The sequence below is a fragment of the Glycine soja genome, chromosome 7, assembly GCF_004193775.1.
Source record: "Glycine soja cultivar W05 chromosome 7, ASM419377v2, whole genome shotgun sequence".
In the NCBI taxonomy this organism is placed as follows: domain Eukaryota; kingdom Viridiplantae; phylum Streptophyta; class Magnoliopsida; order Fabales; family Fabaceae; genus Glycine; species Glycine soja.
The window spans coordinates 10633742-10650951 of NC_041008.1; the positions used below are offsets into that span (position 1 = coordinate 10633742).

General features: G+C 30.7%; 2 protein-coding genes across 2 annotated transcripts; one reads left to right on the top strand and one right to left on the bottom strand.

The window, feature by feature from the left end:
• Positions 1-3000: 3000 nt before the first annotated feature.
• Positions 3001-6217, top strand: LOC114417764 (CASP-like protein 4D1). The gene is made up of 3 exons (XM_028382831.1): positions 3001-3176; positions 3698-3833; positions 5749-6217. Exons 1-3 carry the CDS (start codon positions 3028-3030, stop codon positions 5998-6000), a joined length of 537 nt encoding a protein of 178 aa, XP_028238632.1. The 5' UTR covers positions 3001-3027; the 3' UTR covers positions 6001-6217.
• A 9053-nt stretch (positions 6218-15270) lies between these two features.
• LOC114417755 (chloride channel protein CLC-c-like) lies at positions 15271-16888 on the bottom strand. Its single transcript, XM_028382825.1, has 2 exons — positions 16641-16888; positions 15271-15668 (listed from the first exon to the last, which is right to left on the bottom strand). The coding sequence occupies exons 1-2, from the start codon at positions 16871-16873 to the stop codon at positions 15425-15427; spliced, it is 477 nt and encodes a 158-aa protein (XP_028238626.1). The 5' UTR covers positions 16874-16888; the 3' UTR covers positions 15271-15424.
• Between the last annotated feature and the right edge of the window lie 322 nt (positions 16889-17210).

Genomic DNA, 17210 nt, shown 5'->3' on the forward strand with positions numbered 1-17210 from the left:
AAAATATTTAAAAACAGAAATAAAATTAATATATTTAGAATTAAAAAAATTACTATTAAAAACATAATTGAAAATAATTTATTTTTTATTTAAAAATAAATAATTTTTACAAACAAAAAACAAAATAATATATATATATTTAATAAATCAAATAACTATTTACAAAAATTAAAATAATATTTTTTATAAATAAAAAAATTTACTATTTAAAAAACAATAAAATTAATTTATTTATAATTTAAAAAAAAACATGTGGATTACATAATCCGTATGCCCTATTAGCATAATGCTCTAACCAACTAGGCTAATAGGATAATTATGTTAATGAATATCGTTATATATAACACTAAAATTTATAATGTATATTTAATGCACATGTAAATTTACATAATAAATTATGTGATAATTAATTTTTATCTAATAATTAATTTGTCTACATATATAAATTGCAAATAAAAATAATTTTTTAATAAAAATTTATATATGTAAAAAAAATATTATTAACATAAATCTACTAATGTATTTTTTTGGCCTTATTATAATTAATTTTTATTTAATAATATATTTTTTTACATATATAAATTTTTATAAAACCTATAATTTTTATTTAAAATTTATATATGTAAAAGAATATATTATTAACATAAATCTATTAATGTAAGCCCACGTAATCCATAATATAAATTCACAATGCATATCAGTTTTACATAAGGACAATTTTAGAATTGTCCATCTTATACTAGGTATATTAACAAATTGACCGGTGCTTGCGCAAAATAATGTCCTTTAAGTTTTCTATCTTATTGGAAACAATTAGAAAAGGTTCGCTTATTTGGGCTCGCTCAGTTTAGCTTAGCCTATGCTATTTACACCTTCCTTTCTTTACTCTTTATACCTCCACTTTTTTTATGTACTCTAAATATATAGCCTTGTTTCCTTCTACCTTCACTCTTTCGCAGATCTTACGAAAATTATCTAGTTTTCATAACATAGTTATGTTTTAATTTAATATATTATTGAAATTAGTTTTTGTAATATAATTTGTTTATACATTGTGATAGTTAGTTCTGTATTATATTAGAACATAACCACATTACTGAAACTAGTTTATGTAAAAAAAAAATGGTAAATAGTGCACAAAACAAAAAACGGATGTGAATAACCTGGACCTTAAGCTTACCATGCGTAGTTTTGACCTTTTGTTACAACCCAATCCACATGAGAAAGGCAGAAAGCCCATTGCTGACATTTTCCAGGGAATATTCTTGAATCAATTCTTTGGTGAAGCAGGTGTTTTTTTTTTTTTTTTGACAAAAGGGGGGGGGGGGGGGGGGGATATGATTAATTTATTAAAAATCCATCTTTGTCAAATTTACTTTGATGATGCAGTACAAATTTAAAAATGAAAATAATTAGTAGTTAATAATTATTATTGTTTTAAAAAATTGAAATTAAAGAGTATGTAACTACACAGTACATGAATAGCAGTTTAAAAGTAAAAATGAACTAAAAAAATATGTAAACAAAAACTGGAAGCTGTTGGAGCAACACTGATAGAAGGTTCGTGAAAACAAAATGGCTTAAAGAATCCAAGCCATGGCGGAAATTTGTTACGTATGGCTTGTATTAACATTGCCAATTTTTGCAAATAGATAAAAATCATTTATTATATATCGATATGGCTTAGAAATGAGTATTCTCCGTTACCAATAACTCTTTTATAATATGTATTGTAATATAAATAACATCTAGAATTCATTCAAGTAGAGTAACTTGGAAGAAAATATAAGAATCATTTAAATTTCTTGAGAATGTGTATGAATAGAGAATTTTAATTAAGAAAAGTAATTTATTAGAGAATTTAAATTTTTTTAATCTAAAATTCATAGTTTGAATATTTTTTTAGAATTTTAAAACAGAATTTTAAACAATTAAATATGTGCAATTTTAATTTCTTTGTAAAAGATGAAAAATTAAAATTATCTTCTTGACACAAGAATTCTACAAAATATTTCCTTATTTCTATTATAACTTTTATCCTCCTTTTTATCTAAAAGTTTCTGAAATCCCATTTTTTAACTGGCTGTTCATTTTCTTTCACCCACACAATTTTAAATTTTTTTTATCTAAACATAAAATTTTAAAAATAAATTTTTTTTAATTAAAATAATTGAAATTCTTAAAATTTAAAATTTTTCATAATTTTAAATTCTCTCATCCAAAATAAAGTATTTTCTTTTTTGTTCATTTCTCATAATATGGATTCTTCTTTCATTCTGCTAATTCGCACTGGTAAACAAATTCTAATAATTACTTGCCGCGTGAAGCCGGTCATTGTGAACAACTTAGACTCCAAAGTCCAAACCTAAGACATTGTCAGTTTCAAAATCTTTCGCAGAGTCCTATGAGAGACAAATCCAAATTAATGGAACCTTAGAACAGTACAGCTCACAAAATCACTTGTCATCGAAAATTAATTTGAGATAAGACAAACAAAAAGAATGTTTCTATTATTTCCTTAGAATCTCTCGGCTTTTCCGAAAAGAATATGGATCCAATTTCTTTGTCATTTTCCCCCAAAGAAAACCTACCCCTTTCAATAAAATGCTCAACTTAAATTCTATTTTATAAAAATCATGTTATTTTTTTTATAAAAAAGTAAAAACATCAATAAAATCAGTTTTATTTTTTAATCCTCCAAATAATAATAGTTTTTTAAAAAAATAGCTGCATCACAAGCTTCTACATATATTTTTTCAAGGAGATTAGTTGTAAAAAATTATTTATGCAAAAGGGTGATTAATTGAACCATGTATTGGCATTGCTCTTAGCTCCAACATTCATCCAAATGAGGGGTATTGTGAGAAGAGTGTAAAAAACGCGGTTTTGTAGATTAAAACAAATGCCATTGGAGCTAACGTGGAAAGACAAAGAAATTAACAATTGCATATAAAAAGGGGGTTTCTGTTGGTAGACAATATTGTAAGAGAATAGTGTTGGAGGAAAATACCTTAATTTGAAGTAAACATGGTATCCAAACCTGTGGCCAACTCGATGCTTTTTCTGAGGATTGTTGCTCTCGCTGCCTCAGCTGCAACTGTGGCCTTACTATTTACTAACAAGGTCAAATTTGATGATGGAACAAAGTTGAGATTTCAAGATTTCTATTCATACCGGTAAGAAAACCATTCAAGCTAGCTAGTGTTGATAACCATAGTCATTCATTCATGATGATTATCATATAATTGAAATTTCAATGCTGCTCTACTATATTTAATTAGGATCCTAAATTTTGGTTTGGAACAATTGTTTAAGAGGAATATCAATCAACAACACACTCTAACACATTCAATAATTAATTAAAATACTGAAAACTGCAAAATTAATAGAGATTCATTAAACAAGGAACAGACATGTAAAAATTAGTAATTTTTAATAAATTTTTGTCAATAATAAAAAATAAAGTGCGTTTAAAAGAATAGATTAAGATTCATTTTTGTTAACATTTATCATTGTTCAATTTTGATGGCTTATTGGCATGAAGATATTGATATTTTGATTAATTTTATTTACAATTTAATTTTATATACTGTTTGATAGTACATATATCTAATAAAATTTAACTATTTTATCACGTAATCTTAATTCATTAATGTAATGTATTGGTGTGCCATGTTTATGTGAAAATTTACTGCAGGTATGAAGCAGTGATAGCAATAATTGGTGGTGCATATTGTATACTGCAGTTACCATTTGCCATATATTATGCGGTAAAGCAGAAGAGGTTGATACGTAATGGGTTCTTGCCAGAATTTGACTTCTTTGGAGACAAGGTCCTACCATTTTATTGTTAGTTTATTGCCTGAACAAATTAAAAACAGAAAATATTTTATATTTTTATCCCATCACAATCATATCCGACCTTAAGAGTTGTTTGGAGGAGTGCATCGGACCCATGATTGAAGGGTTCAAAAAAAAGTTAAATTATATTTAACAACACATTTAAGTTAACTTCTAATTTTATATATTACTTGAAAAACTTGTTTGATTATGCATTAAATAAGTCTTTTTTTTAAATGTTAACTTCTAATTTTTTATATTTTTTTATTTTTATCATCAATACATTTATTCAATTTCTTTATTATCTTTTTTAAAATAAATTACTATTTTATTATTTTTCTATCATTTTATACCTTTCAGCTATTTCAATAATTAGTTTTATCAAACATTTATAATTTAATAAACTAATTTTTTAACTATAGTTAATTTTTTAACTTTCACTTAACTTTTTAGTTAATTTTTTTAAACATAACTAAAAATTATATGTCTATTCGTTTTTACGATGGCTAGGGTGGGGAAGTAGAATGGGTGGTTTTTGGTGGTGAAGTATAATGTTGACAGTTAGATGAAGTAGTTTAGTATTTGACGGTCAGGATTTTTGAAATGCTACTTCGCTGAACCTTAGTTAAAATAATGATATATTTATTAAGATAAGTGTATTTGACAAAATTAGCCTTATTGGCGTAAGTAATTTACAGAAATAGTCTATATTGCTGTTGAGTTATTTGTGTGGTTCCCCAAGAGGTTGGGGTTGTTGAAGTTAGGAGTTTGAGACAATAAATGGAATCCTCCAAGGCATCAGTGTTCTGAGAATTTCTTCCAATCAGGGAACAACGATGGAGGCCAAAAGGGATTTTAGGGCAGTTATGGGCTATTGCAAAAATCCATAAGCTAGGGTATAAAAGTCATTCAATCCAAACTTTCACTAAGGATATTTTAGTCATTTCACTCCATTTAAATTTAATACCTGAGTGGTAAAATAAACATAAAATATAATAAAACCTATTAATACAGGTCGCATTAAACTTCACCACCGAAAATCACCTATTCTACTCCCTATCTTTAATAAAATATATGTTTATATTTTAGGTTTACATACAATTTTTACTTTCCTGTTTTGCTTATTATGTAATTTTGATTTTTTATTTTATTTTAAAATATTTATATTTTATTTTCCCATTTTAGGTATATTTTTTTTCCAATTGAATCTTAAACCTAACATATTTATTTAAGTTATTATAAAAAATATTTAATTAATTAAAATGTAAAAAATAAAAGAAATAAATATTAGCCAAATTGAATATATGTCCAAAATTATAAATTTTGTAAAATAAAGAGACCAAATATTTCTATTTGTAAATAGGAAAACCAAAATTACGAATTTAGTAAAATACGAAAATCAGATTATATTTAAGCTTATATCGTATAATAGACTTAAATATAGTTTTGATCCTTTAAATTTAGATTGTTGCATTTTATTTTTAAATTTGTATTTAAACCTATAACTTACCATAGAAGGGTCTAAAAAAGCCTTTTTTTTAAGAAAGAAAATTAAGAGACTGAAGAAAGAAATTTAAATCTAGATAACCAAATGTGACAATTGACTAAATTTAAGAGACAAAAAATATTTTTAAACTTTACAATACTTGTTTATAAAAGATTCCTATTTATTGTTTCGTCTTGGGCCAGACGGTCCCTCTTCACAATCAATCATATATTATAAGTTAATTTGTTAATTTTTATGATAATTATTTTAAAAATCATATGAACTTTGTGATTGAATGATAATGTAAAATAATTTTATATTATCAATAAACCATAATTAAACTCAATTAAAAATACATATGCTGGTATATATGAATAATGTGTTTAATTAATTGAATGAATGGTGTATATATGAAATTGCAGGTAATTTGCGTGCTTCTGGCCACGGGCGTTGGTGTTGGGTTTGCAGTGTCTTTGGAATTTAAGAAGTTCTTCGATGACATATTTGACTCTGTGGGTACCCCAAAGAAGGACCCTACAAGGACCACATATGACAAGTTTTTTGTTCGAGGCATAGTGGCTTCAGCTATTCTCCTTGTTGCATGCCTTTCCATGACTATCGTTTCAATCATCTCCTCCATTAATCGAAGCAGAAGCAAAGGCGTTTTTAATTAAATGTTGATTTTATCTTCTCAGCAGCAAATCATCAATTGAAGTAACTCATCAGCTCCTAATATATAAAGCTAGTTCATGCATTCCTGCCTTCACCAATTAAGCTCAAACCATTGTTTGTCTTCAAATAGTATCAAGTAGTATACATCATATAACATTTTTCTTTAATAATCATTTGTAAGCTTATTTATTTATACTATTGATGGTGCGTGGAAATTTATTTCGAGCTTTGTGTATTTCAGTTTGAGTATTTTGGTCCATTAATTACATAATTTTTCACTTTTAATTCTAGCAACAAATATATAATCTTAAAAAACTTATTTGAGTCTTTGTTTATCAATTAATAATGTTAAGTGATGACATAAGAAAGCTAGTATATATCTTATGCATTATATATTTTATTTTATTAATCAAAAACAAAAATATCAAAATATGAATAAAATAAACATATCCTTTTACATATTTAAAATATAGAAATATCTATATGTTTCGATTATGTACGTTTATTTTAAATATAATTATATGTTTATTATAGTAAATCATATTTCTATATTTTATATATAATTTACTAAATCACGTTTTAAATATAGCATTAATGTAGACCTTAATTGCATGTAATTATAAAAATTTCTATCTAAATTCTAAAACCTTTGCAACAAGGTTTTTTTTCTTTGAAAAACAAGTTAATGGCAACTAATCCTGGTCGTTGGATTATTTAATTAATATATCTATATGCTTTGGGGAAGTTTTTCACTTTCCTACATTAACAACTAGAGCCAGACCATCTTTATCTATAAAAAAAAACTTGAGTCAGACCATCTAATTGAAGATGATATGTAGAACACATAGAATAGAAAGGTTGGATCCACAATGCCGAAACAATTCACACCAGAACTGGCTCATGAAAATTGGTAATTACACAATACTCAATATTACTGCTAGGCGTGCCATGTAATTTGCACACACGCACAGTTGAGATGAGACACACGTGAGGTGAGGTAATGAAATTTGCTGGCTGTCCTCCATTTTCATGTTGTGTACAAGGTGTTAATTTATGCATGATGTAAATTAAGTGAATGTTTTTAAATAACTTGCACAATTTTTTAGGCTTATAATTAAATAGCTCATGACTCTTATAAATTCTTTGTAATTCATAGGTAAATTTTTGGTGATGTTTATCGAAAAAATATTTTTATTGTCTTAAATAAATTTAAAAAATGACAAAGATTGTGTTTCTCATGTAAAAAAGTGATAACTATACTCACTTAATTCTTTGAAGTTAATATTAAATATACTTATATCTTGTTTTATTGAAAATATTTAGCTATTTCATTTACTCTATCTATCTACCAACGCATATTTAGTGACAAAGTCAGAATCAAGAGAAGTTAATATTAACCATATAATTAGAATTAGAATTCTCCTTCGCAGAAGGAAAACTTTCTTTCCCTCTTGCCTGAATTTTTCATTTTCCTGGATTGGGTTCAATGATTTTGTCTCTTGCATTTGGGATACGATTTACGAAGGATAACTTGGTTTGGTGGGTGTTAAAAGTAGTGTAATTCAAATGTAATTGTTCAATTTTGTTAAGTTTGTGAAATGCATTAGAGGTTAGCCATAATAGTTGGATTGTTAACTAATTATGGTTAAGCCTTACTTAGTGTATAAATAGCATGTAAACCCATGCAATAGTGTGTGTGATCAGTTTTTCATGCATTTTAATTCCCATTCAAAAGTTTGTTATTGTTCTTTTATTCAAGCTCTCTCCCTCTCTTGTTTGATTCTTTCAAAACCACAACCAAGAAGAGTAGATTAACTCCAACAATTGGCACTAGAGCTACACGATCCATAGTGGCGTACAACGGTGAACAAAGGCGATGTTGAAGAACAACGACCAAATCCCAACAAAGCTACCAATCTTTGATGGAACCAACTATGAGAGGTGGACGACGCAAATGAAGGTGGTATTCAAATATCAAGGCGTGCTTGATATCATAAGCATCGGCGTCACACCATTAGAGACGAACCCCACAGAGGCGCACAGGGCAACCCACCGTGAACAGATGAAGAAAGATGATAAAGCAACTTCCTAATTCATCAATGCGTGGATTCAAATGTCCTGGAGAAAATCATTGACTATGAAACAGTCAAAGAAGCATGGGATGTGTTGGCTACAACTTACGCCAGTGACAAGCAAACCAAGAAGGTGAGATTGATGGCACTCCGACGTCAACTGGGTTTGCTTCAAATGGAATCAAATGAAACGATGGCGCAATTCGTAAACTGGTTAGTGATTCTAGCAAACCAAATGAAGAGTTGTGGTGAGGTGATGACCGATTCGATGAAGGTGGAAAAGGTACTCACTGGCTTAACACCAAACTTTGATCATGTTGTCTCTGCAATTGAACAATCAAAGGACCTAGAAATGTTGAAATTGGAGCAATTACTGGGTTCTTTGGAAGCACACGAATTAAAGATGAAGAATAGAGAAGGTATCAAGAAAGAGGAGAAGGATTCCGAGAAAGTCCTACTTGCCAAAAATCAAAAGATAGGTGGTGGTGATTCTTGGAAGAATAAGAAAGGGAAAGGCAAGTGGAAGTATAAAAAACAAGAAAGCAATGGTTCTAAAAGTGAGAATCAAAAGAAAGAAGGAGGAAACAATGGAAAGGGAAAGAAGAAATCAAAGGAGCACATTCAGTGCTACAACTGTCAAAAGTATGGCCATTATGCAGATGACTCTGATGATGAAGAAGCAGTGATGTTAATGACCACTGTTAACAGTGAAACAGGCATTGAGGAATGGTGGTATTTGGACACTGGCTGTTCAAACCATATGACAGGACATAAAGATTGGTTTTGTGAAATTGATGAAACAGTGAAAAGAAGCATCAAATTTGGTGATGGCAGGTCAGTAATGGCTAAAGGAATTGGCAAGGTGGCCATAAGAAGAGTAGATGGGAGCAAGGTGACTATCAGTGATGTCCTATATGTTCCTAACATGGAAAGCAATCTGCTAAGCTTAGGACAATTGCTAGAGAAAGAATTCTCAATGCATATGGAAGGTGAACACATGGAAGAAGCAGATTCTAATGGGAATTGTGTCTTGAAAGTTACTGTGTCTAAGAACAGAACATTCAAGGTGGGTGTGAGCACCATTGAGCAGAAGTGCTTGACTGCTCAAAGCAATGACAGTGTGTGAAAGTGGCATATAAGACTTGGACATTTGAACTTCAACAGCCTAAACAAGCTGTAGAAGAAGAACATGGTTGTGGGACTACCTTCAATTGAAGTACCAAGGCAAGTGTGTGGTAGATGCTGTGAAGGAAAACAACTAAGGAAGGCTTATAATGCAGCAGTTCCAACTAGGGCCAAAGAGAAGCTTGTAGTGATTCACTCTGATGTGTATGGCCCATTTGAAATCAAATCTCATGGAGGTAACTTGTATTTTGTCTCTTTTATAGATGACTTTACAAAGAAAATTTGGGTTTACCTGTTACAAAGAAAGAGTGAAGTATTTGTAACATTTAAATCATTCAAGTTACTAGTTGAAAAGCAGTCTGGTTGTTCAATTAAGATGCTTAGAACTAATGGTGGAGGAGAGTACACTTCACTTGAATTTGATAATTTCTGCAAGGAAGAAGGAATAATTCATGAGGTAATGGCTCCATACACTCCTCAACACAATGGAACTGCTGGGAGAAGGAATAGAATAGTGCTAAATATGGTTAGATGCATGCTGAGAGAGAAGCATCTTCCACATGACAGTTTGACAACTGCTCACATCTTGAATAAATGTTCTACAAAGAGGCTTGACAGTTTGACACCAGAAGAAGCTTGGAGTGGACTCAAGCCTAGTGTGAAACACTTCAAGGTATTCGGCTCACTCTATATTAGGCTTGTGCCTAAACAGAATAGAAGAAAACTGGACTCAAGGGCTCAAACCATGATCTTGGTAAGTTATCACAGTATTGGGGCCTATAAACTTTTTGATCCCTTGAGCAAGAAAATTGTGATAAGTAATGATGTGATTATGGACGAGACAAAGGAATGGGACTAGAACATTGGTATGGAAAGACAAACCAATGAAACAGTAGAAGTTGAACTGGGAAGAGAAGAAATACAGGATGAAGTTCAGATTGACAATGAGTAATATATGAATGATGAACAAAATGTGAATGATGGGCCAGATGTGATTGGGGTTGTATCATTGAGAAGGTCATTAAGACAGATATCTCCACCAGTGAGGTTTCAAGACGACTATGATGTCTTCCCTGATGCTGCTATCAATGTTAATGGTGAGCTGATGAACTTAGTGTTGTTAGTAGAAGCAGAACCAATTTCACTTGAAGAGGCACTAGCTAGTCCACATTGGAGAAAGGCCACGGAAGAGGAATTGAGATCAATTCAGAAAAACAAAACTTGGGCATTGGTGAATTTACCAAGTAATAAGAAAGCCATAGAAGTGAAGTGGGTTTTCAAAACCAAAGTCAAGCCATTTGGTGAAATTGCCAAGTATAAGGCAAGGCTAGTTGCAAAAGGTTTCTTGCAAAAGCCTGGTCCTGATTTCAATGAAGTATATGCCCCTATAGCTAGAATTGAAACTATGAGACTCATAGTTGCAATTGCTAGCATGAGGAAATGGACAGTGAGTCAGCTAGATGTGAAGTCTGCTTTTCTCAATGGTCCATTAGAAGAAGAAGTATACACAAGGCAACCACCTGGCTATGAGAAGATAGGCATGGAAGATAGGGTAATGAAGCTGAACAAAGCCATATATGGCTTAAAGCAAGCTCCACGAGCCTGGAATAAGAGGACTGATGGATTTCTGCAGAAGCATAAGTTTCTGAAATGCACCACTGAACATGGAGTGTACTTGAAGGACTATGGAGTAACTAGTGTAGTGATGCTATGCTTGTATGTGGATGATCTTCTTGTCACTGGTGATAGCAAACAGGAGATTGACAGGTTTAAAAAGGAAATGATGATGAGTTTTAAATGTCTGATATAGGCAGAATAGCTTATTTCCTAGGTATGGAATTTGTGACAACTAAGAGTGGCATATTCCTTCACCAACAGAAATATGCAACTGATATATTGAAAAGGTTCAATATGCTTGATTGCAATTCTGCTACCACTCCTTGTGAACCAGGAATAAATCTTTTTACTGGGGAAGACACAAACTTGGTTGATTCAACACTATATAGGCAACTCATTGGCTCATTGAGATATTTGTGTAACTCTAGGCCAAATATCACCTATGGAGTTGGCTTGGTTAGTAAATTCATGGAGAAACCTTGCAAGGATCATCTACTGGCAGCTAAGAGAATCCTTAAATATGTAAAGGGCACACTGGAATGTGGAATTTTGTTTCTTGCAGCAAAAGAAAATTCTGAAATAGAAATTGTTGGCTACACAGATGCAGATTGGAGTGGAGATGTTGGTGATAAAAAGAGAACATCCGGGTACATGTTCATGCTTGGAAGTGCTCATATATCATGATGTTCAAAGAAACAAGAAGTGGTAGAATTATCTAGTTGTGAAGCTGAGTATATCTTAGCTGCTTTTGGTGCAAGCCAAGCCCTCTGGCTAGGATTGTTAGTGGAAGAGCTTAACATCAAGTGTAGTAATGTAATGAAGCTCAGGATTGATAACAAATCAGCCATAGACCTTGCTAAGCATCCAACAGCTCATGGACGCAATAAGTATATAGAGGTAAAATATCATTTTCTTCGTGACCAAGTTAACAAGAACAAACTAGCACTTGAGTATTACAGAACTGAGGAGCAGTGTGCAGATATGCTAACCAAAGCTATGAAGCCTAAGAGACTTGAAGAAATGAAGAAAAAAATTGGAATGCACAAATTGACAGATTTGAATTAAGGTGGTGTGTTATAAGTAGTGTAATTCAAATGTAATTGTTCAATTTTATTAAGTTTGTGAAATACATTAGAGGTTAGCCATAATAGTTGGGTTGTTAACTAACTTTGGTTAAGCCTTACTTAGTGTATAAATATCATGTAAACCCTGTGCAATAGTGTGTGATCAGTTTTTTTAGACATTTTAGCTCTCATTCAAAAGTTTGTTATTGTTCTATTATTCAAGCTCCCTCCCTCTCTTGTTTGATTCTTCCAAAACCACAACTAAGAAGAGTAGATTAACTCCAACTGTGGGATTACTCAATATAAAACTATTCTCCTTTGTAAGCCTTGTTCAAAAAGCAACGTACACCAAGTGATAATAATTTGGGTCTATTTCCTCCCCATGTTTACCATTCACTTAGATGTTAATTAGTAGCATTACCATACTCTTGCCATGTAAAGATCCCTCAATTATTCTTAAATTAAATCGTGGCTTTCGTAAAGATGTTAGTACTAAGTACTAAGAAACTCACAAAATCAAGCAATGAAGCATCAAATACTCTCTAATATTGATTTTTATTTTTATTTTTATATTTTGATTAACCTAATTCATTTCATAAGGCACAGGTGTTATAAACCTTAGTCCAATAAGCAACAATTTAAAACAAAAGCAAAAGAACCCCTTACCTAGACCTAGCTAGTATATGCATTGTCTATATATGTCAAAACTAGATTATATATGACCCTGAATACCAGCTAGCACTCCAGCAAAATGGTTTCCAAATTGCACCAAGTGTAATGTCATCTGTCACGCAAATCACAAACCCTAGCTGTAAGATTACCAGCGGACAAGAAAGTATACTACCAACATAAAAAGCGCAATTAGTAAAATTTGTATATACGTGAGAGAGAGTAAAAGTGTAACAGTGTGTGCTTGGCTTTTCCTTCCTCAAAACCCATGCTTGCATATTTAGCTTTCCTTTCTTTGTCTCCTTCATTTTGTTTTGTTATATGAGATGACAGCCTGAACGTGGATCAAACTTAGCAAGAATGGAATAAGAAAAGACAATAAAACGAACATCATAATAAAGATCCTATGGACTTCACGTCAACCATGCAAAGAAATTAAGGTGGTTTCACGTACATTTTGTTATTTTATCTACCTCAACATAAATGAATTAAAGACAAACAGGTATCCGATGGCACAGGGCATAGAGATTAAATTATTATTTTTTTGTAACTCATTGATGATTTTTGGTGATGTTTATCGAAAAAATATTTTTTATTGTCTTAAATAAATTTTAAAAACGAAAAAGATCGATTGTGTTTCTCATGTAAAAAAGAGATAACTATACTCGCTTAATTCTTTGAAGTTAAAATTAAATATACTTATGTATATCTTGTTTAATTGAAAAATTATAGTTATTTCATTTACTATATCTATCTACCGGCCTACACATATTTAATTAGTGACAAAGTGAGAATCAAGAGCAGTTAATTATAATTAAATAATTAAAATTCTTGCTGACAATTCCTCTCTAGCTTGCTTGGATTTTTCATTGTCCTGATTCAGTCTCTTGTACTTGCGATACGATGTACGAAGGAGAACTTGGTTTGGTTTGGTTTGGCTGGATTACTCAGTATAAAATTATTCTCTTGTGTAAGCCTCTTGTTCAAAAGCAACACCAATTAAGTGACAATTTGGCTTTATTACCTCCCCATGTTTACCATTCACTTAGATGTTGTTATTACCATACTCTTGTCACGTACGTACGTAAAGATGTTAGTAAAATCATGGCTTTTGATTGGCACCATTGAATTAAAGAAAAACACAACAAAAGGAAAAGAAGGTATCCAATGGCACAGGGCATAGAAAAGACACACACTACTGGAAAAGGAAGTTTAAACATATGTGGAAATCGACATTTAACATCGATGGTCAACCGATGTTGAATAGAATGTTGTTGAAAGTTAAAAGTTTCAACATCGATCCTCTAACCACTGTTGTAGAAAGTCAACATTTTCTACATTAGACCTAATGTACCAACAGATGTAGAAGTTAGACCTTCTAAATCGGTGCTATAATAGAAAACAATGTAAAATAGCGTTTTTTCACATCATTGGTCAGTTAAGAAACGATGTAGAAGTTAGACGTTTTACATCAGTGTTATCATAAGAAACGATGTAAAATAGCGTTTTTCGACATCAGTGCTCAGTTAAGAAACGATGTAGAAGGTAGACCTTCTACATCAGTGTTATCATAAGAAATGATGTAAAATAGCGTTTTTCAACATCGATATTCAGTTAAGAAATGATGTTAAATATTTAATAACCTATAATTAAAAATTGATTAATTAATGATCATTTTTATATTTTCAATATTAATAACCTTCTACAGATATGGTTAATTAATAATATAAAAAAGATTATTATCTTATTAATTTTCAAAATTTTGTCCAGCTAAAAAAAGGTTGTGTTAATAGAAACAAATTAAAAATAAAATAATAATTATGTAATTAAGAAAAAACAAGTAAAGGAAATTTTACTCTTGAGAGTGGAAGCACTCACTCCAGCACAAAAGTTTATCACCATTCTTTCAGCCCGTTTCATCATGCTTTTTCTCCCTTCTTGGTTTGTTATCACTATTTATAGCATAGTAAGAAGAATAAAAAAGTTAATTTTAAGATACAAAATTCTCCCTATCAAAGACTTTAAGGAATGCTACAGTTTTTTTCCTTATAATAACAAAATTTTATTTCTTTATTAAAAAAATATGTTTATTTAAAATTATTTTTTTAAGTTTAAACAAACTCACTTGTTATCATAAGTTAAAATTTATAGAAAAGAACAAAATAATAATATTAGATAATTTATAATTTATCATATTAGATAATTTATAATTTATCATAAGTTAAAAAAAAATTCAGATTGTGAACACCTCTATCAGTAATTACAAGTATACAAGTACTGAAAATTTTATCTAATTTTACTCTTGGCAGTATACAAGTATTAATCGTAATAACATTTTCAACGTATCTAATCATGTGAAATCTCTTATGCATTGCTAGTCAACTAGATCAAAGAAAATAGCTTATATCAGTATAAGAAAGAATAATCCTTTGAGGATCAGAATAGATTGAGGATCAAATTATTTAGTACCTAGCCATTGAATATGATACCATGTATAAACAAATTCACCTCAATGTTTAAGTGTAGGCACTGGAATAGGTTTTATCTCAAACATTTTGGTATAACTCGGTCTATCTTTTCCATATTATTTTGCGGAAACACATAAGATAAAATAAAAATGGTAGAGAAAGAAGTATAAGAAACACCAAACATGTCACAATAAAAAGTATATATATACAATCACCTATCTTGAATAATTAAGAAATTGTTTTAACTTTTCCTTGGTAATATATCCTGCAGTGCATTGAACCCTTTCCAAGAAAAAAAAAATATAATAAAAGGCTTTTACTAACGAAATAATATTCACTCTTCGCTAAAATTCTTTTATCTGAAATAGAAAACTGGGACATTGGCTAATTTTCATTTGTTCAAGGAGTTATTCAATTTTTATCTGTGTGTTTATGCAAAAAGGGTAGACTTGCTCCTAGTATTGTAGTATTATTCACCTTTACAAAAAGGGTGCTTGGAGCCAATATATGTTGAGCATCCACGCCATTGAGATATGCTTTTACCTCTGGAATGCCAGAGCCTGCAGCTGCTGGAGCGATGAAAGCACAAAGTGCAGCAGTAGCTGCAGCTAAACACATATTCGCACCAGCATATGCTAAGAAAGCATCAAGATATCTGCACCGGAACTACTAATCTGTGAGAATATATGAACATTAATGCCAACCATAAAGAATTACATGACAAGGATTAGTGATAACTGAGAGAAAATAATTTAAACCAAGATCCGAAAATAATTTCTACAAGGATTTTTGTTCATTAAATTGGTGAATTATGATAGAATATAAATATATATATATATATAGAGAGAGAGAGAGAGAGAGTTAATATATGATTTAATCCGTGAAATGCTGTTTATTTTTGGTCCATGAAAGTGATCATTTGTACAATTTAGTCTTCCAATGTATCAACTTGCTCATATTTTAGATATTTCATCGCACATATATATAATCAAAATGTGAGCAAAATTAATAAATTTTGGGATTAAAGATAAACAGGATGTCACTTTCAGAAACCAAATTATATATTAACTCTTTCTCTCACTCTATATAGTCGCATATTGAATATGCCAATTGCATCTCCAATACAAAGAAAGATTACCCGAAAGGGAAGTTTAAGGGAAAAAGAGTAGTTGCAAATCACAATACATTTATTGCTTATTTTTAAAAGTATATTATATAATAGATGCATTTAAGTTGGTAAGCAGATGACATATTTATAAACCAATAATTGGGAATAAAGCATTTTTTGTAATTTCAAAAAATTTGTTTTGACAAATGAAAAGAAGTGCCAAAAGCATAAAAGAAGTATTAGACGTGATATGATACGAATCTTTTGGGAAGGGGAAAGGAGTGGAAAGCATAAATATCACATGTTTACATTTTCTGGTTATGATTTAGAGAGTTGACTAAATGATGGACAATCACATGATGAACCAATTCAATAGTTACATTATAAGCACATCATATATATCTTTAATGTAAAAGTTATGGAAAGAACAATTAGCATCTGACAAAAAATCAAGTACAGACCAAATGCTCCTTTAGCAGTTTGCAAAATGCATCTGGTTGGAGCTAGGAGCAAGCTCACCTGTGTTTAGACATGAGACTGGTGGTCATAAACAGCTTGAAACCAGCTATGTTCTCAACTGCAAAACTGTTAAAGAAGCCAACCAATCCAGTACCTAATCCAATAAGAAGAGCAAATCCCCACTTAAGCATCACATAATGGATTATCTGAACCTTTTTCCTGGAACTCCAGTCATTCTTCAATATTTCATTGTCAAAAATCCTGAAATTAAAGAATAAGTATTCTGGTGTCATAGCTCATTCCTTAAGTACCTGACTTGCCAATGCAATCAAAATATGAGATCCCAAGTATCACATGAAATTCTGAGCATATTTGCTCCATTTAATGACTTGAGTACCTGAGATTCCAGGCAGAAGGTTGCAAAGCTAATTTGTAGAACTATTTTTTTGTTATAAATTACAGGTATCCTACACCGGAGACACTCGTGCTCAGATTAGTAGGAATATTATAGGTGACAAAGATCTCTCCCTGAGTATTTAACGCAATTGCATGTTAGGACTCGAACTCAAGACATTTGTAGAACTAATTTGCTAAGCTACAAGATAGAAGGTTTTGTTTGCCAATATATGG